Source organism: Lissotriton helveticus, chromosome 5_1, assembly GCF_964261635.1.
Source record: "Lissotriton helveticus chromosome 5_1, aLisHel1.1, whole genome shotgun sequence".
Classification (NCBI taxonomy): Eukaryota; Metazoa; Chordata; class Amphibia; order Caudata; family Salamandridae; genus Lissotriton; species Lissotriton helveticus.
The window spans coordinates 840,774,960-840,797,160 of NC_136065.1; the positions used below are offsets into that span (position 1 = coordinate 840,774,960).

Below are 22,201 nucleotides of genomic sequence, written 5' to 3' on the forward strand. Positions count from 1 at the left end.
ATGTTGGCCGGATGGCCAAACACAATTTCATACGGACTAAGTCCCACTCGCGAATGCACAGTCATTCTGGTTGATAGGAGTGCCAAAGGCAGAGCGTCAGGCCATTTAAGGCCAGAGCTCGCTTGGATTTTGGCCAATTTTAGTTTTAGCGTGCCATTATAGCACTCTACTAGTCCAGCTGATTGAGTGTGATTTGCAGCGTGGAATTTTTGCTGGATACCTAGCCCTTCACATACTTTCTTCATCACTCGACCCACAAATTCACTTCCATTGTCACTCCAGACCATTCTCGGCATTCCAAACCTAGGGAAGAACTCTTTGACAAGGGCTTTAGCTGTGGACATGGCAGTGTTGTCCTTCAGGGGATATGCTTCTACCCATCTTGAAAAGGCACAAACAACAACGAGTACGTATTTCGAATTGCTGCACCTTTCCATGTGGATGAAATCTAGCTGCAAAACCTCGAATGGATACGTTGGAGGCGCAAAATGACCAGCTGGAGTTGGGGTTCCCCTACCAGGATTGTATTTCAAGCACACCATGCAATTCTTGACCACATTCTCTGCACACTTAGGAATTTTAGCATTTTGCCATACTGGAGCCAACAACTTACAAATCCCTTTCACACTGATGTGAGCCATTCCATGGGCCATTGTAACCACTGCAAGCACATATGCATCGGGTAATAACCATCGCTGATGTTCTGACAATTCAATCCAACAACCATTTGCATCCAATTTACCCGTACTCTCTCTCCACACACTCAACTCTTTCTCTGTAGCTTCAGCTTGAATAGATTTCACACTCTCTATCGTATCCTCACACATTCCAATGTCACCAACCCATCTCGCAGGGCCTGCAACATACATTCGGCTCATCACATCCCTCGCTGTTTCTTTTGCGACTTCATCAGCAAATGCATTTCCACGACCAACATCATCAGTCACCTTCTTGTGTGCGCTGCATTTTACAATCGCAACTTGCAAGGGCAACGTAAGTGACTCGAGAAGCTCATTCACCAACTGACCATGCTGAATCTTGGCTCCATGCGAAGTCAGGAACCCACGTTCTTTCCACAATTGTCCAAAACTATGGGCCACACCAAATGCATACTGGCTGTCAGTATATATAGTCACTTTCATTCCTTTTGACAACACACACGCTCTTGTAAGTGCAATCAACTCTGCTGCTCGAGCTGAATTATGTGGGATACGTGCAGCTTCAACAATCGTATGTAAAGTCGTAACAGCATATGCTGCAGTCGTATCACCATTCGGAAGCTTGAAGCATGAACCATCCACCCATAAGGTACCATCACACTCCACAAGAGGAGTGTCTCTGAGGTCTACTCTCCCTTTCGTTTCTTCCTCTGTTTTAAGAAAACAATCATGCTGTTCAAAAACATCTGTTTCTGCTACAATCGGCAACAACGTAGCTGGATTCAACGTGTTGCATCTTTTTATGTGCACATGACTCGCTAAAAGTGTCAACTCGTAACCTGACAATCGAGCACTAGTTAAGTGCTGTGTCTTGGTCCTGTTTAACAAAATGTCCACTGCATGTGGAACTATTACAATCAACATATTATTCATCACTAACGCAGCGGACTGCCGAATAGAAACAGCTGCTGCCGCTGTGGCTCTCAAACAACTCTGCATCGCTCTAGCTACCGGATCCAAAGTCGATGAAAAATACGCGCATGGACGTTGCTTGTCCCCAAAAGACTGTGTCAGCACTGACAATGCACAACCTTCTTTCTCATGGACATACAGTGTAAAAGGCTTACTGTAGTCGGGGGTACCCAAAACAGGAGCCGAACACAATGCATCACGCAATTCGGAAAAACTTTTCTGACGCAATTCGGAAAAACTTTTCTGACAATCTTCAGACCATGGAAGGGGATTCGGTGTATCTTTACAGGTCAATGCCACCAAGGGTTTGGCCAGTAAAGAAAAATTCGGTATCCATTGTCTGCAATAGGATGTAATGCCCAAGAAAGCGCGCACTTCTCTCTGTGTCCTTGGCACACTCAATTTTGCAATTGCCTGAATTCTTTCTGTGGTCAGTTTCCTTCCCTCCTTCGACAAGAGATGACCTAAGTAGGTCACTTCTTGTCGACAATATTGTAACTTTGAAAGGGACACTTTGTGATGTAAATCAGACAAATGACGCAACAATAACAACGTTGCTTCTTTGCAAATTTCCTCAGTATCTGCAGCGATTAGTAAATCGTCAACATACTGAATAAGGGTAGCGCCATCAGGTAAAACAATTGTATCGAGCTGTGTTTTTAAAGCCTGACTATATTTCGATGGACTCTCACAATAGCTCTGGGGAGCGCGTTTGAACCGGAAGCTTCGTCCTCCTAAACAGAAGCCGAAAACATCCCTGCTCTCCTCGGCAATCGGGATGCTGAAGAAAGCATTCTTCAAGTCAATCACCGAGAACCAAGTCGCAGAAGCTGGAATCATAGTCAATAGGGCAGTGATATCAGGAACGACTGGAAATTGTGGCACAACGATTTTGTTCACCTCTCTAAGATCAATCACAAACCTGTAAACAGGTGGCTGAGAAGGGTCAGTACGCTTCAAAACAGGCAAAACCGGGCTATTGCAAACGTTGCCTCTTGTCTCCTCAATTACATCTTTTTTAATCAAATCATAATTGATCGCTAGCAACGCTTTTTCACCATCACTAGAGATCTTGTATTGTGGAATACGTGGCATTTTAACATTCGCTTTTAATGTCACAACATATGGCGGTATTTCCAAAAGAACCACATCATTAGGACCAGTAGCCCAAAGAATATCAGGAAGAAGCGACAATTCTGTCGGAAGTTTATCCTTCCACAAATACATTGGGGAGACCACTTTCTTACCCAGTGTAAGTTGTACTCCTGAAGGAGAACAATACAAAGTTGCATACAATCTTTTCAACAGATCCAAACCTAACAAGTTCTCACCACAACCTGTCGTCAAAATGAGGGGTGCTTCTAATTCACAAGGTCCAACAGAAAGGGACATAGGACTAGAAATCGGGTTCCTAACCGGGGCGCCAGAAAAACCTACTGACACATTCATTTCGCCAGACAAAGGTGCACCAGGGAGTGTAGAGTGCATAATAGAACTCTTTGTAGCACCAGTATCCAACAGAAAAGGCTCTGAAACACCTGATGTAATCACCTCAACATAAGGTCCACTCTGATCTACTGGAACTGAAACAACTCCCTCTCTTTGTCTATGGCTGTCCTAGCAATCATTACCTTCCATATTCTTATCTTCCGCATAGTAGTCATCAGCATAGTACTGAGGCGTCCTACCAGACGCGTTATTCTCCTGATCAAAACTATTCATTGAATTCTGAGGTGGAAAGGAGCGTGCGTTCTGGGGGAAATTTCCACGTCCTCTACCTCTAGATGCTTGTGGAACACCTCGACCTCTTGCGCTAGAAACACCATTCATACACTGTAACAAAGCAGGGCAACTACTTTTAAAATGACATTCTTCTTTACAATATGCACACTGATTAGGGCCTACAGGAAAACGTGGTTGAGAAAACTCGAACCTTTGCGAGTTTCTCTGAAACTGCTGAGGTTGCTGAAAATCACGCTGGCCACCACGAGGCGGATAAGCTTGCTTTAAAAGAACCTTTGTTTTTAACTCTTTAGTTTTCTTTTCTACTCTATCTTTTTCGTCCTTATCTCTATTTTCATAATACTGTGCAGTAGCCAATATCTGTGCTGATGAGGAAACGGTCTTTCAATTTTTTACACAACTCAGGAAGCAAATTATGTACGAACTTGTCAACGAACAACCGTTGACCACCTTCTGTACTCATATCTTGACCACTGTGGTCGATAAATGTCTCCTCGAACCTGGTGAAGAAATCAGACACGGTTTCCTCTTTCTTCTGCTTACATGCAGACAATTTGTCCCAATTCACTCGCATAGCAGGCATTAACGTCTTCATGTAGGTAACAATTTTACCAGGGAGGTCTGCAACTAAAGGCTCAGGTTTAGCACCACCAACTTGTCGGCCATCTGCAGTAGCAATATTAGCCTATGTATCACTCCGGCGCATGGTCTGTATGACGAATCAATCCCCACAAAGGCTGTGGAACCACATTTCCAAACAACATGTCTATGTCAGCTAAATTCATAATACATGAGCCTGCGGTCTGTGATAGTTCCTTATAATACCCTGCAGGATTTTTATGGGGGTCAGGCAAAGTCTGCTTAAGGGCCAAAACTTCAGCTCGCTTCCAAGGAACGTGTACCCAAACGCGCTGAAAATGAGGCTGAATAGGTGGGTTAGCTGCTAGATCCCCTTCTTTCCAAACTGGGGGAACTTCTCTCATCGGATATTGTCGCGCTTTTCTCCTAGCACAGGGATCATGCTCAAATAATGACCGAGAAACACCCTCACACCTAAACGACAACAATGTCGCAACTGCTTTTTCAGCATCGGAACCCACAATTGTGCCTTTTGCAAACTCGTACCGTACACGACACAGCTCAGGCGGATTGCATTCTAAATCATTTTCCTCCAATTCCTCACAAAGAAAAACACACATTTTCTCGAAAACGTATCTCTGCTTCGGTGCTTCCCACTGATGGAAGACATCCATAACGGAACCTAGCTCATATCTTGTGGGGTCTGTAACCCATTTGTGTGCCAAATAATTCAATGTTTCCTGCTCTCTAGAATCGGGCATTTGACTACGCAACTGTTTATGTGTTGAAACAGGGGTCATACTTGTTGCCCCAAAAAGAGGATACAGAAGACTAACAACTGTATCAGTCATTCTCTGCCGAACAGAAGGAGAAGTCGACGAAAGAACAGGAGGAAAAAGAGAGTGAGGCAAAGCAGATGCAGACGCAGAGGCAGTAACAGGAGGAACATCAGAAGAGGTAGTCAGTGCAGTAGTCAAAGTTGTAGGAAGTACAGAGGGAGCAGGTAGCAAAGTCAGCGGCCCTTGAGGAGGCTGAGCCATAGCAGTAGGAGCCAACTGAAGAGGAGCTGGCGGCTGAGGAAAAACCTGAGGCACAACAATCGGAGGTTGCACAACTAAAGGTTGCAGAGGTGCAGTAGCACTCTGCGCATAGGGGGGTAGCGAATTCAATAAATGCGACATTAGAGGATCTTTCTCAAGTTCCTTTGCTGTATCCTGCTGGAGAGGTGGCAAAACTGGATAGCATTTATCGATTGCCATTTTACGTTGCCTGTGCAACTGCTCACTCGCTTGCTCTTCTTCATCATCTTTATACTGCATAGCAGCTTGCATTATCGAGATACCCTTTTCTCTTTTATTCCTTTTAGCTAATTTAATTTCTTTCTGTTTGACTTCCTTTCGCCATAGGCGGAAAGAGTCAAACATTGCCGGCCGGGCTTTCTTCTTGAAAAGTCTAACCTCTGGATTATCCAATATCTCTGTGTCAAAACTACCATATTGGGGCCATTTTAAAACACCATCCTTTCTGGTGTATCGGATCCATACTTCATTATATGTGATGGGGCCTACGCCGTGTTTCACATAGAGTTCATAAGTTGGAGTTCCATTTGGAGGAACCGGACACGAGTCCTCCAATCGGGAATCCCTATTACAACCAAGACAAAACAAATTTCCAAGTCTGCTAAGACCAGGCATCTTCGCTCACTAGTCTAGCTTCAAACTTCAAAGGATTACCGAAATACGATAGTCTCGTGAATACACGAGTCCCTCGGCTTTGGTACTTGCAAGTTCCAAATCAAAGATCCCAAGGGAATACCCAAACTAAGAACCAAACTAAGGACTGGGAGACGCTCCACTTATACTTAACTGAGGTATCGATGACGTCACCAGAAGACTCGTCTATCGTTTCGCTCTACAAATCATCAAAGGGTCCAAGACAGGGCGATAGTCAGGGCAGCAGTCCTTCGTAGCTGTCGGGACGTGGGGAACCTCGCAGCAAAGACTTTCGGACCACGAACGACATACAGGGGTCGATGAAGTGGTTGGCCTTCCTCCAAAATGTTCACACGAAGATCCTCACGAACCTCTGGCTTGGACCGGTACCGCTGAAATCGCCCAACGTTGGGCGCCAACTGAAGTACCGGGTTTTTAAGAACCCAGCGGTGCCAGGGAACACACCCTAAGACTTCGAGTCCTTCCTGTCCCAGACTACAGAAACACAGAGTCTTCTTGGTGAAGTCAAAGATCAAATTTATTGGCTGCAGCCAGTAACAGGTATCCTAGAAGTACAACACGGTGTATATTCTCAGGAGACTGCTCAAACTTACAAAGCCAGCCTTCTCTTTTTATACATGATATTATGCTTCAGGCAAACATTCCTTGTTTTACAGTTGACCATTCACATATTTTCACTACAAAGAAAAAGCAGCATCATGATGACATGCTTATTTTCAGTTTGTCCAACCCACAGTAAATCACCCGGCAAGGCCCAACATTTTCATCAGATATCGACGGGCCCCTAATAAATTCGGGCACCTCCTCCTCGTAAAGCAGGTCATAAAGTAAGGAACAGAGACAGGTGTGTGTAAGATTAGGCGTGGTTTGTGTGCGATGAAAGGTTTATGGCATGTTGTGCCTTGATACTAATCTTGATCGGCCACTGGGAGAGGAACTGACCGAACAGGTTTGGCCCCGGGCAGTGGAGTCAGCTTGCCCAGGTCGTGCAGAAGTCAGCAAAGGTGTGCGTGTCCTTCAGACTCGTTTTTGGCCTTAGTCACCGGCCTATGTGAGGGCAATCACAAAATGGCTGCCGTATACAAAATGGAACCTGAGGGTTCAGGACGGGATCTCGAATTAAAGGGTGATTTCGTCACTCGAATATGCCGAAAATGCTTGTGTATGATATACTAGTCATTCTCGGTCTGCTGGTATCAACACCGTCATGATACGACGATGTTTATGGCACGGGTCCAGAATTTTCAGTACCACAGTCGCTGAGACTCTCCTGGAACCTTTTGTGTTCCTGAGTTTCCGCAACAGGGAGCCAGCTCACCTCGGGCAGTTGGGGATAAGTTACTTCACTACACAGCACAGCAAAGTCCTTTCAAGCAGGGGGACACAGCAAAGTCCCTTTAGCCTCTCCTTGGTTAAAACAGCAAAATGCAGGCCCGCCCAGGAACACACAGCAAGGGTCAGTGACTTCAGTTGTTTCGTCCTTGGCAAAGGTTCCTCTTGACCACGAAGTAGCTTTAGTCTTGTTCAAACTTGATCAATCCATTTCTTCAAAGTTCAGGGGCTTCAGCTCATAGTTATACCCCTAAATGTCTTTGAAGTCTTTCAGTCCAGGGGGGGCACTGACCCCTGGTCCAACCGGTTCTGGGTGCTTCCCTGCCAGTAACACCTTCTTCCTTTGATTAGTGGGGGTCTGAATTCTCAATCACTCAGCAGGGGATGGAGCCATTGCTTTATGGCTGCAGCCCAGGCCTTTTATCCTCTAGGGGCTACTCCTCTCCCCTACACTCCAGATGCAGGTCAGCCTGTGGCTGTCTCACCTCCTCCCCTGGGTCAAGACATTCCCAAGATCCTATCACTTTCAAATCCAGACAGTCAATCCACAACCAGTTAGAAATACACAGAAGTGTTAGAGCACAAAAACCCAGCCACTTATAAAAGAGTGGCTTCTAAACACACAATGCAAAAACCACCCTTATAAAAAGATGTGTTATTACATTATGAGTTTAGGCACACTAAATGTCACCTCTCCATCTTAAGCCTTTGGGAAGATAGGCTGGAAAACATATTACACAGCCTCCCCATTCAATCCTATGGCAAGATGGCCTTTCAACAGTGAAAAACGAAATGGAGATTATTTCATGGTCAGGACCTGGTACAGACCTTAGTACATGTCCTACCATTCACATGCACTGCACCCTGCCCAGGGGGTACCTTGGACCTACCATAGGGGTGTCTGATGTGCATAGAAAGGGAAGGGTGAGGTCTCCAAGTGGTGCACTTCAGAACAACATGGCAGTTTAACAAACTGCGCGCAGGCCCTGCAGTGGCAGGCCTGAGTTCTCTCTGTAAGGCTACTTGTGTAGGTGGTTCAATAGTGCAGCAGGCCCACTAGTAGCATTTGCATTACCAGCCCTGGCCCACATAGTGCACTTCACTAGTTACTTTACTAGTAAGGCAAATGTGCCAATCATGGACAACCAATTACCATTATACTTTACACAGGGAGCATTTGCACTTTGACACTGATCAGCAGTGGCAAAGTGACCAAAGCATCTAAGTTGGCAAAAACATGTCAGAAAAAAGGTCTAGGGGGAAAGCAAAAAGTTTAGGGAACTTTAGCCAAAAAGGGCCAAGTCCTACATCCACCAATTATGGAGGCGGCAGAAGTTGAGCTTGGCTGCCCAGCTGGACATGAAGCTAGCCTGGTCATTGGGTACCAGAGCCAGGACGATTCACTAGTAGGAGCGCTAATATTTTCACCAGGATCTTAACCTCTGTATTTCATAAGGAGATTGGTCTGTATGCTGCACAGTGGGTGCCCAGTTTCACAGGCTTGGGTATTACAACAATCGTTGCCAGCCTCAACTTGAGCAGCTGTTCTTCCATATCCAGTGCCTCTTTGTACATGGCCAAGATGTGGGGTCCTAGTACCGATAGAGTGCATTTGTAAAATTCCTCCGGTATGCCGATGGGCCCTGGAGTCTTCCACAGTTGCATCAGAACCCCTGACTCTGATAGTTCGTCCAAGGAGAAGTCTTTCTCCAAACTCCTGCCATCCATGGCCTGGAGACTCAGGAGAGGCAATTCCTCGAGGAAGGCCTTGATGTCCTTAGAAATTGGATTACTGGTTGGCTTGGTGTGAGCCCTGGTCAAGCAGTAACCACAATCCTAATCAGGGTAAGGCACATTTACACCCTAAATTAACAATGTGTAAAGTATTTGTGCAACACTTCAAACAATAAGACAGTGAAAACACCACACAAAAAGTTCCCCACACCAGGTTAGAAACATAGAGCTTGATTTAATGAACAAAACAAAACAAGACAAGAATGACAAAAAACAAATAAGTAGAATCACAGTTATGAATTTTTAAAGAATAAACTATAAAATAGTTCTTAAGCGTATAAAGCACCAACCGAGCTACTGGTTTTACTAGACCGGATCAAATCCAAAAGTTTATGCTGACTGTGATGGAGCCTGGGCCGAATACCAGTGCCAAGCTTGGTCTGCTGAGAAGTACCTTGGTTTGTGTTGTGTTGATGAACAACAGGGAACAAGCTTGATACGGAAGCTCCGTTCAACAAGAGAGCGGCAGCAACGTCTTCCTCTGTTCCTATGGGGCCCACATAGAACAAAAGCGAAGATGAGAACATAGTTCTTACCATCGTACCGGAAGCAAGTAGCTGACCCGTACTTTAACAGAATTCCGGGGACAGTGTTCCACCTGTTCTAGCCTACATCAAGGGGTCCTCCAAATACAACTTTTTGAACGGTCCTGACGATAGCCGCCGACCCTTTAAGGGCGCAGGAAGGCTGAAACATGTAGACCTTGACCTCACTAAAAGATGCAATGGATACATTACACGTTCATTATACACATCTACTTTTATTTTAACCTTATCCGTGTCTAATTTTTAAAAAAATCCTAATACTAGACAAGAGGTAATTTTAGATCACTTACTCTGTTATGGATCCCCGCAAAGAAATCTCTTTGAGTGAAAGAGATTACCTCCTGGTTGGAGGAAGGAAGACCCGATGATGATGCTATCAACTATTAGTACGTTAGTGACAAAGCATATACCACTGACCGAAAGTAGTTGTTGACTGTCCCACAGATTTTTTTTAAAGGGATCCCCCAGGACACAGATCCCACTCTAGTTTGATTTTTGTAAAGCAAGAAAATGGCAACTTTCTAAACGTGGGATTTTCAGGATTTCAATTTAAAATCTGACTTCACCATAAGCTACAATTTTAATTTGTGATTCCATAGATACTAAACTTGAAAAGTTTATCTCTTCCAGATTGCGAATTACACTTACAAGATCTAATAAGGTAATCCCAATGCTATCCATTGAGAGGGAATGGCATTGCATAGGCCTTGCTATTGTGAAAAACGACTTTGGGAGTTTTTCCCTACGAGGGCATGTAAAACTTGAAACTACATGTCCTGCCTTTTAAATACAGTGCACTCTTCCCTCTGGGTTGTCTAGGGCCTACCTTAGGGGGCGACTTCTGTGCATATAAAGGGAAGGTTTGGATCTGGTAAAAGGGTTCTTTTGCTAGGGCAACATGGCAGTGTAATAACTACACACACAGGTTCTGCATTTGAAAGCGTGAGACATCGTTAAGGGGCTGCTTAAGTGGGTAGCACAAAATGTGCTGCATTCCCACTAGTAGCATTTAATTTACAGGGCCTGGGCATGTGTAGTGCCCTTTCCTAGGTACTTATTAGTAAATTAAATATGCCACTTGGGGATAAGCCAATATTACCATGTTTAGAGGAGGGAGCACAAGCACTTTAGCACTGGTTAGCAAGGCTGAAGTGGATAGAGTCCTAATACCAGCAAAAACATGGTCAGAAAAGTGGAGGAGGCAGGCAAAACATTAGGAGGAAGACCGCCAAAGGCTGTCAGGTCTAACAGTTCTCTTCTGTAGTGGAGCGCCTTTCCATGTCCAGATCGTAGTAATATTGTGCGAAGTTCTCCGCAATGCCTCTGTCTGTGGTAATCCAGGTCCCATCTGGTGCATCAAATTCCTCCACCCATCTAGCCACTGAATTTCTCCCATTGAGCAATGACAGCAGCCGGCCTGTCTTGTCGCCCTCCTTGTACAGTTTCCTCTGTGTTGCCAAGAACTGTTGCTTGGCTATGTTGTGAGCTTGAGTGTGTACGCTCTCCCCCCCGAGTCTCCATGCAGCACTATGTCATCTGGGCCCCTGTGTTTACATATCTCGTTTCTGTGGCTTTTTTCTTACTACTGTAGTTAGTCTTTCTTCTATTTGTTGTTTCTTGTGAGATTTGACATTCTGGGCCCTGTCACAGAGGACCTCCATGCACAACTGGCAAAAGCACCTTTTTTTTCTCCAAGTAAAGGAAGTGATCCATATAGGGTTCTGACACAACTTCACTGTCTTGGAGCTCCCAAATAATCAGCTGCCACCTGCTTTCCCCTCTCCCAGCCTTGGAGGCTAGTATGACTCTGAGTTGAGCATGGTCCGCGATTCTTCTTGATAGGTATTGTGCTTCTATATTACATTGGGATTCCGCGGTCGGAATGAACTCCTAATCAAATCAAGTGAACAACCTATGGGCCCCAGAGAAAAAGGAGTCATTTTTGACTGTGGATAAGGATTGCAGGGCGCCGGTGGAGTGGGAGCCTTGCTGCAATTTTGGGGTCACTTGCCTTGCTGCTACTTCTACCGAGTCTCCAGGAACCCCGCCGCCACCGCCATTGCCGCTACTGCCGGGTCGGGACTACACTACCCGGCAGCACCCGCGGCGCGCACACCGCCAGTCCAGTGCGTTGAGCAAGCGCCAGGAGGCGCTTATAAGGATCACAGAGCCCCGGTGAAGCGGAAGCCATGCTGCAATTTTGGGGTCACTTGCCTTCCCGCTACTGCTACACGGTCTCCAGGAACCCCGCCGCCACCGCCATTGCTGCTACTGCCGAGTCAGGACTACACTACCTGGCAGCACCCGCGGCGCGCACGCTGCCAGTCCAGTGCGCTGAGCAAGCGCCAGGAGGCGCTTATAAGGATCGCAGGGCCCCCGCGACGCGGAACGCGCCGGGCGAGGCCCGGGGCAAGGGCGGGCCCGTCTAAGGCCGTCAGAGGCCGAAGGAGGCTGGGCTGGGCCACCCCATTTGGGTATTGGAGACAAAAGGAACATCTAGGTGCAAGGTAATGTGAGCACCTGTTATAATTAATGTTATCGTGTTGTTTGGTGGACTAAGTTGCTACACCAGGGTTTACTAGCCTTCCCTGTTTTACAATGAGTAAGCGGAAAGGGGTAGCTGGAACCATGGATGATTTTATTGTAAGGGCTGAGTCACTGCTTAAGCACGAGATCCAGCTGACAGAAAGAAGACTATCTTTGGACCCTGTTGTATTACAGTCACGTCTGTCGCTGGGGGGGGGGGGGGGGGGGGGGAAGCTGACTCAAATATACCTGAGACACCAACAATATCTAATGTTATAGCTGGCCCTAGCACTCTGAGTTCACCTTTGTCAGCTTCACCATCCTTGATCTCTTTTAACATAGGCGCGCCTTCTGCCAATACTCGGGGAAATGCTGGAAAATCTGCCAGGGGCCATAAATTAGCCACCCAATCGGCTAAAGAGAAGAAAAATGCTGCTAAACCCAAACCGAAATCTAAAAACGCTAACAATGGGGCACTTACCAGCAGTTTAGAAGTCAACAAGACTGTGAATACAACCTCTGCTGCAACACAGACAGATGACACCCTAGAGAACAGTTGCTATGTGGTAGGCATGGGCACTGTAACCCTGGACCTTATAATCGAAGGGTTTGAAACAAGACTGAAATGCATAAAGAAGGAGATTGTTAAGAATTTTGATTTGATTTGGGGGATATTGATGCACCTGAACTTAGTTATGGACAAGCTCAATGGGGGAAAGTCGAATAATGATCCTATTGTCACAACCAAATATATATCACTTGCTGTGGATAGTCGCGATAGTGAGGCGCAACCACTCAGTATCATCCCCCTCATGGATATTCCCTTAGCTACCCTATGTAAATCTTGTGGGAAGCAAGGTGATGGTCTTGTGTCCAACCCTGATTTTATTGGGAGAGCTTACCAGGTAACATCAAGATCAGACTTTACAAGTAACCCGAATTTGGCCGTAGGGAGATCCAAATACAACCGGCCCCAGTCGGGTGCTTCTGTAGTTGACCCTGCTAATGACACTAGAGAGCGTCACCGAAATTTAAATACAAACCCCAATTCTGATGTCTTGAACTTGCCACCTGCCTCTAGTCCCTATGTGCTAGTCTTGACTGGTGTCCCAAACCTTGTTGAGGGCCAGAGAGAGTCGTGGTCTGACCTTCGAAACAAATCTGCAGATTGGCTCCATAAACATAAAAATGTTGACCCCTGCCTAATGGATGAAATTATCATGGCCAGGAGAGTAGGGTGGGTTGGCCAATCAAATAAGAGTATTGACGGTGACTGTATTGTTCTAAATTTTCTTAGACCACAAGTGGTCCGCCGCTTACTAACTATCAGAGAACAACCACTCACCGTCAACACAGATATTAGCGCACTTCCCTTAGGCTATTTTTATAAACCATCAGTAACATCAGTAAGGGGCCTTGATGCACACATGTTAACAGCTAAGAGGTTCCATGCACTATCCAGCCTAGACACTCAGAACTGACGAATACCTTTGACACCTAACATACAAGCCCATGAAGGGCCAAGGTTGGGTACAACCCTTATATCCCACAATACTGCAGAAAGGGTAGTTATATCCAGAGGCAGCAGCGGGGTTGATTTGAGTGTTCTAAGTTGGAACGTTACAGGGCTACGATCTAGGCTAGAAAACCAAGACTGGCTGTGCATGATAAAGGAACATGACATGACATTGTCATGTTCCAGCAGACCTGGACCACACAAGATTTGTATATTGAAGGGTTCCATTGTTTTAGTGTGGCAGCTCAAACGCCCAATATGGGAAGACCGTCGGGCGGCCTGTTCATAGGGATTAATGTGGCCCCTGGAGGCAGTTTTAAGGTCCTTTCAACTCACAGCCAAAATTATCAAGTTGGGCTCTTTAAAAGGCGAATTTGTTTTTATTTGGTGAATTTTTATAATAATGACTTCCGTTCTGTTCCGAACAAGAATTCCATTGGGCTTTTTTATTTCATTTCAAATTTGGACACACAGTTTAATATGGGGGACCCAATAGGAGTTCTGTTGCGCGGTGATTTTAACGCCCAACTTACTAGTATGGGGCCTGGTGGAGGGACTGGATACTCCGGGCAATCTGCTCGTAGGGGTGCTGAATTTGCTCTGCCTTTAAGATCACATAACCTGGTTAATGTCATGGATCTGGTGGGCGGGGCTAATGCAACTGGCAACACACAGCCAACATTTAGGGGAATGGGTTGTCGTTCAACTGTAGATTTTGTCTTCATCTCCCCCTCACTCGAAGACCAACTAAAGGCTGCAGTAGTCATTGCATCGGATCATGGGGATCATAACCCCATCAAAATAATATTGAAGTCCGCCCCCAGACCCTTGTTCCAGATCGAATGCGGGGCCTCAAATCTGACCCCATTGACCGATAACCTAAGATTGCACTGGAAGGGGGTCGATATTGGTAAAGTGCTTAAGGAATTAATTAAGGGCAATATGCATCTGGTCGATTCTTGCTTGTCACTACAACCCTTGCACACTGAGGTAATCTAGGATTTTACAATAGTATGTCAGGCCACAAAAATTATTCTATCCAAACCTGTACCCCAAGTAGAAAGTAGCCCCAGGTGGTTTGGCCGAGAATGCACATTGGCTAATAGGAACCTACGCAGGGCCCTATCATCCAAACCGAGGTGCGCCACTCACGTTCAGTTAGCTAGGAAGAATTATAATGCAGTGATTGCAAATAGGAAAAAGGTCCTCCTGACGGAACGTTGGGAAACTCTCTCTGAGGCGGCCAGTTCAAAAAAAGGTAACATCTTTTGGTCCGCAGTAAGGGACTTCTGATCAATGAGCCAGTTATCAACCCCGATCAGTTGCAACATTTCTAGTGATGCTTGGGTAAATCATTTCACGGAAATGTACGCCACCCCACAATCAGGGATAGAACACTATGTGCCTGGTACTCTGGCTCCCATAGAGATAACTATCTTAGAAGTAGAAGAGGCCATCCAGCAGAGCTTAGGGAATAAAGCTCTGGGTCCTGACGGGCTGCCCATTGACCTAATCAAGTGGAATCCTGATTTTTGGGCCCCATTGCTTCTGAATGTTTTTAATAGTCTGACCCTTGCCACCTTACCTGTTACATGGGCCAAGAGCATCATAGTACCGATTTTTAAGAAGGTAGATAGGTCGCAGCCGAGTAATTACAGACCCATATCCTTAATAGATAATACCCTAAAAATATTGGGGAGAGTTCTGTACAACAAAATTTTAACCTGGACAGAGGAAAATAACATTCTAGAATCATGCCATTTAGGCTTCCGGAGCAAGGTGGGAACAGTCGAACAATGCCTTAACCTCAATTTGGTTATTGGAAAATACACCATTGCACTGAGGTCACCGGTAAATATGGCATTCATGGACTTGTCCACAGCTTTTGACCTTGTCAATAGGGCAAAGCTGTGGTCAATCCTTCTGGCAGGTGGGCTGGATGAGTCGCTGGTACATTTTTTAGCGTACCTCCATAAAGATCTCCAGGCACAGGTGAGGATTGGCATTGGAGGATAGGGTTTGGGGGTAATTGAAGTAGGAAGGGGGGTAAGACAGCAGGGCTCGACAAATCCACTCGACCGCTCGCATTTGCGAGGTAAATTTAATGAGGTCGAGCTATTTTTAGGTCCTACTCGCCCTTTCTGGCGAGTAGGAAAACAAACTAACTTTTGTCCTCTGTCTTTGAAAACGGAGCAAATGTGACAAGATAACAAGATTTAAAGGCATTTTTAGTGCTCACAAAGCTAATGAGCAATAAAGATGCCTTTAAATCTTGTTATCTTGTCACATTTGCTCCGCTTTCAGAGATGGAGGTCTAGTAAATTGCTGTTAGGTCGAGGAGATTTTTCAAGGAACTAGACCTGCAGGACTAGTACCATTTTTCAGATTTTTCGAGCCCTGGACAGGGTTGTGTCCTGGCCCCCCTTCTCTTCATTATCTATATTAATGGGTTGAACAAATGTTTGAAAACTGTTACTCAAGATGTTCCCAAAATCAACGGGAAATCTATCCCTGTGCTTTTATACGCAGATAATGCGTCCCTTATAGACTGCACCCCAAACTCTCTGCGTATCTTAGTTCAAAAAGTATATGGACTGCTTAGATTTACGTGTCAATTTAAAAAAATCTTTTTTAATGTGCAGTGGACCTGGGAAGCGTGAGATAGGTACTATCACAGTAGATAGCCAAAAATTGACATGTACACGTTAATTTGTTTATTTGGGGTTGGTCTTTGCTGCGAACGGCTCCTGGAGCGAGCATTCAGCCCGCTCCAGGAGCAAGTTCTCAAAGGCTACCAATTCAATTTTGAGTCCCCACCCGTCCTAAGACCACTGGAGCTATTTTAGCAATTCAGAAAATTAATGAGCTACAGTGCATCCCTGTGGCTACTCATGAGGCTGAGATTTGGGGTACGGTAAGTAGTTCATGTATCCAACAGGAAGAAAACAGGTTCTGTAGGAAACTGTTGGGTATCCCAATCTCAACATCACATTATATATGCCACAGGGAACTCAATCTTAATTTTATATCCCATTTTATTCGTGCACGACCATCTCTTTTTTGGCTCTCAGTATGGAAGAATAAGGCGACAACCCTTACTCAAGAGATTATCAGCGACTGCTTAAAGTGTGATAAAGGGATAGAAAACCCTTGGATGAGTGGAGTGCAACAAAGCTTGCGCAGCATCGACAGGGAACATATTTTCCTTGATCTCAGTGCAGCTGAAACTTTACCCAAAAAGGAATTGAGGGATGCTCTCTACTCCCTATATAATAAAGAGAGGATTAATTCAGAATCTGTGAAATCATCAGTTTGCAACTATATGTCTATCGAACAGTATTGCCACCCTCTGCATACATATCTCACTTTACCAATGAGTCGCTGGGACAGGAGCTTACTATGCCGCCTAAGAGCTGGAACTGTCAGATGTGCACTTTGCTTTCCTCTCGGTTACCACCTCAACCTCAATCAAAAAATATACCCCTGTGATGGGAGGAGTGGTCAATCAATTATACATTTTTTATTTTTATGTAAGTATTATACTAAATACTCTAAGTGGCTTTTTAATCCCTATTTTAAAAAAGAGACGGCCCATTAGTTTGGAGGAGGCCTATCTGTGTATAGTAAATCTGGACGATGTAGATTTGATCTTTCGCACATGCACTTTTCTTAGAATAGCCATTAGAACACGTTGGTCTATGTTGAACCCTTGAGTCTCTTGATAATTATCAAAGGTTTTTTACGGACTTAGTAACATTTCTTTCCCAATGAAATTACTTTTAATAGGTGGTTCTTTTACAATAAAATTTTTTTTATGATTGTGATATTGCTGTAAAATGATCTATTGTCATATTTCCTTAAATTCATAGACTGCTGTTTGTATTTGTTATGATTTTGTGCTTTTATGGGTACTAAGGTGCCCGAATAAAGTTTATGAATTGAATTGAATTGACTGTGGAGTGTTTGGCTCTCCACACATTTAGAATACCAAACGAATATGCAAAGTGTTCAGTGGAGACAGGCTGTGGACAAGCATCTGTCGCAAGGTGGATCATTCTAGTGACTTTTCCAAGATATTATTAAAGTCCCCACTTATGTTATGGATGTATGCAGTGGCATGTATCAGTATGGGGCTTAATGCCTCAAAAACTGGCTGCTGGAGTTCGGGTGGGGCATACACAATAAGGACAAACATTGATTTTCTACCTCTGAAAACCATGCAAATCTTCCAGAGGGTCCAGTCATATCTTCGTAACTTGGTGGGGGGGGTTCATTTTTGCCAAAATCAAAATTTGTTGATTTTCTTATGGTTGTACCTACATTGAAGTTACATACAAGGAGTCTATAGGATAACGTTAGAGGGTTGTACTATGAATATTATATTGAGATGTTGACATTCTTTTTTTTATAATTCATAATTTTGCTGAATGATTCTTTGTACATAAGAAATTATTCATATGACCTAACCAGAATTGTTTGGAATTTGGATTCAAAAACAATTGTTTACTGCATCTATTATAGAATTTGAATTTTGGGGTGCCCCATACATTATTATGTTTTGCACCTGTTGAAGGCATGTAATGTCCAAATTGTACCTTAAAAGTACTGCAGTGTGAAGGATGTACAAATAGTTAAGGAATCTCAAAGATTGGTGTTTTGTCTTCTTGGCTGGGAATTCTTTGGTTACTATTTTACTTTCTATTCCATTGATGCTTTTTGTCTAACCCACACAGCAAGTATATTCTATTATTGAAAATATATGTTTTTAGAATGCAGAGCTGCATTGGATGTAGCTATGGGCATTTTTCATGCTGTCCTACTCAGTAGACTCTTTTTTTCTCTTTTGATCAGGTTCTCACATTCTGGATGTTGCATCTGTCCTGGGATTACTGGCATACCTGTCCTCTAGACATACGTACCTTACAGATCTGCCTCCACGCAAGCCACAGAACTTGAACTGTGTCCAGCATGTGCGGTATGACCAGCTTCAGCCCGATACTCTAGTACACTCACTTCTGAAAATAATAGGCATCGCCATCATAACAGGTATGTTTGCATGACCTGTATGCTTTATACTATGGTTGTGCCGCGGACAGGACAGTTCTGCACATGGATTGTAGGACTGACCTAGTCTGTCAGCTACTCCAGCTATAAGAATATTTGAATCGGAAGTTTACAAAGATGGCTTTTAACTCCCCTAAGATGTAGAAGTAATAGCATCACCATTGTTTAAGGCAGCCATATTAGAAAGAACATTCGTAGCCTTATATCATGGGCACAAGTCATCTGAACTGTTCACTGTCTATTAACAGAAGGCCCATGCTACAAAGCTATTTTCTTTTCACTATCTCTTTAGCATGTCAATGATAGAAATTAGTATACAGTAACAGGGACAGTGAGAAACTGAAAATAAAGAACATGCATTAATATCAGTTTAAGACTGTAATTGAGGCAGACAGTAATCTTCCTATAAACCCTGTTGATTATTTGTCTATTACAGGCACACTCTGATGTCAGAATGTGTCTGTGAAGAGTAGAAAATTAATTACTGGCTTCTACCAGATTATTAAATGAGTAGTGGTGTCACATAACTGGCCTGCAGAGCATCTCTATCTGAAGGATCGAGAACGCGATTCTTTTTCCAGGCCTGCTAAGATGCAGGCATGGAAAAAGAATCGCGTTCTCCATGCTTCAGATAGAGATGCTTTGTAGGCCAGTAATGTGACACCACTACTCATTTAATAATCTGGTAGAAGCCAGTCATTACTTTTCTACTCTTCACAGACACATTCTTATTACTGAAGCTGAGCAAGCCCTGCAAATAAGAGGATGTGAGCCAATGCCAATCCCCCACTTACCTCTACCTGGGAATATTAATGCCCTGAGTGTGTTGGTGGGCAGATTCCTGTTTCACTTTCTCCATGCCTGCAGTGTCAGGTGAGTGTGGTGCACATGAATTGAAATCCGGTGCCCTATGATTAGCTACAAACAAAGTTCACACCGGTCCACTCACTATCCTTTCCCAGCATGCCATAATACAGTTTACGCATGGCTGAAATAGAGGCAGAATTCTGTATGCATATATGTGGAGGAATTATTTCATTTAATGAAGGGTGAGTTGGAAGAGATTTTGTGTCAAGCATGATAAATTTAGCCAGCCCAGACCTTTTCATCCAATGTCGTGTGAATTTTGGACTTTTAGTTTGGTGCTTCCTATTTTTATTGCGTTTACACATCCCAGAATACAAAATACTAGTCTTTAAATGGTCAAGATTGGTTAAATATGTCACACAAATCATGATACCTTTTTTTTGCTACAAGTACTGTGAATCGAAGGAATAAAGTACTCCCAAGTGTATTTTAAAAAGGATATTGCAAGTTACCTTGGAGCACCTTGACTCTATAAAGGTATGCTCCCTGCAGCCTTGTGCTTCTATGCGGTCACAGTACTCCACAGTGACTTGCAATATATGTACAGCTTTCACTTGGAATACTTTATCCTGTGTAAATTGAATTGCTTTGAAGGTGTGAAGAACAATTCCCAACTTTTTAGGTTAAATTCATACTGGCAAGCCTTTGCCTAACAAAATCTGCTCTGACACTGTAGAGTGCCTCCGCCTTCTTTCGGAATAGCAACTTCCATAAGATGAAAAATTAAAGAATTTCTATTTGGGGAGGATGTATTGCTTAAATTTAATTTCAAATATTTGCATATTCCGGCCAAGTACTTTAGTGTTAATGGCTTTGTTTTGTACAACTTGTGGACTCAACATGCAGCAAATAGTTATATCAGAGAATATTGATTCCCCAGTGTTTTGCTGCTAAGAGAAGCTAGATATGGATACTTTAATAACGCTTTACCCTTCATTATGCCACTCCTTTCAGCATTCAATATTCCTCCTTTTTCTGGCTATCGTCTTCATCTTCCATGAGCCTTAGGTCCCTGACATCGTGCTCCACCATCTTCTTAATCCTGTTGGTTTTCTTATTATTTCTTTTTTTGAATGTACAGATTTTTCTTTTTAGTTTTTTTTATTTAACCCACATTCTTTCCATAACATTTGAAATCTTTTATTTTATTTTCTGAAACCCTATTGATGGGGTGTAATTGGGGGCGAATGCCACATGCTCCATTGTTCTTAAAAAATGCCTAAAAAAGATTAACCTATCTGCTGCCTTCAAAGTAGTGTCCTCTGATCTGCCACCAGCAACAATATCTTTAAGAGATATCGCTCCACACACAGAATGAGCCATGAACCTTTTCTTATAAATTCTACACTACTTCTACTCTTTCATACATCTTGGTAGTGTTGGAGAACTGACTCCCTTCTGTGACTTTGCCTAAGAAAGCAATAACCAACATTGTCGTTCAGGCTAAACTCTAAAACCCATTCCTCATATTCTTGCAAGCAGTGAAATACACAAAGCTTACCCAACTTCTTCAAAGGGTGATAAAATATGCTAACACGCATTGTCCCTATCTTTCTGCAAATCTAAAAAAAAAAAAAAAAACTCCATCTGAATTCTAAAACTTCCTGTCTGCCTCCAGTGCACAAACTTCCAAAACTCTTCTGATAGAAATTAAACATAATAGAGTTGTCAATATCTGCGTCAAATAAAAAATACATATTACCTCATGACTTCTGAAACAACCTAAATATTAGTCTCTAAACGTCCTAACTAAAACTGTGCCTAGTCCTGATGGTCTTATTAGTCCCATTCCTTTCATCACTCTTGTTAGACTTGTCATCCTTAGGGTGGTCTTCGCCCAAACATTTTGCCTGCTTACCTCCACTTTTTGCTGTACCTCTTTGTTGGCCTTAGGACTCTGAGCACTTTACAACAGCTGTAGCAAATGAACAAACCTGCCTGGTAAATGGATGGGAGTAATATATTTAGTCTATCATTTGAATGTGTAAAAAAATACATCTGTATATATTATATAAAAATGAATGTATGACAATAATGTTCTAACAATATGAATACATTTGATGTTTTCAATCTCTTCAGAAATATTGAGTTATGAGATTTGTTGTGATCTTCCTCTTTTGGGCTATATAGTTACTTTTTGCGCATTCAGATGTCCAACTAAATATATTACTCCCATCCATTTACCAGCCAGGTTTGTTCGTTTGCTACATTGTTTTTTTCCCCGGCCCTGCTGGTTCATTGGTTCTACAGGGGCTCTCTCTTTTGTTACACTTAACCACTGCTGACCGGTGCTAAATTCATGTGCTTCTCCCCTAAACCTGGTGACATAGGTGTGTTAATATTAAAGTCAATGCCAATAACGATACATTCATGTATGAAAATGAAGTTGCATGTTTATTGACAAATTCTCGTGTTATGAACTCCACGTCAATCCCGTCTCTAAAATATGTAGTCAGGCAGGCTCTGATACCCAAGCCAGAGGTCACTGATTGACAGGTCACAGGTGGGGTGGCACGTAGCCGACTGACAAACATGAAACCCCAGATCAATCCCACAGATAGGCGCAGCAACACCACAATGGTCCCAGGAGATTGGCCCCAAAAAAGCACACAAGGGAGGGGTACGTACATTCCTAAAACACCCTAAAGTCAAATGCCATATGATGTTAGGAACACTTAGCCAATTAGGACACAGCACACACAGTACATGCAGTGATCACACGCTCCCCATGCCTTACATCTGGACACTTTACCTACTGGCCGCATTGTGTACACTCAAGGCCGAGGCCCACCTGGATTCCTCATTGAATACATTAATTTATGACTATAATTTATGGCATTCAATGAATTGTATAAAAACCAATGTAAGATC

The 22,201-nt window shown here is 43.7% G+C and overlaps 1 protein-coding gene across 4 annotated transcripts in view; it reads left to right on the forward strand.

Annotated features, from left to right (window-relative positions):
* Nucleotides 1-22,201, forward strand: part of SHLD2 (shieldin complex subunit 2) — a 1,059,977-nt gene that overhangs the window by 565,420 nt on the left and 472,356 nt on the right. For all 4 annotated transcript variants that reach the window (XM_078643303.1, XM_078643304.1, XM_078643305.1 and 1 more), the window contains one exon: nucleotides 18,251-18,445. In XM_078643303.1, coding sequence (XP_078499429.1) covers nucleotides 18,251-18,445 — 195 coding nt within the window. The remainder of the gene's footprint in view (nucleotides 1-18,250; nucleotides 18,446-22,201) is intronic.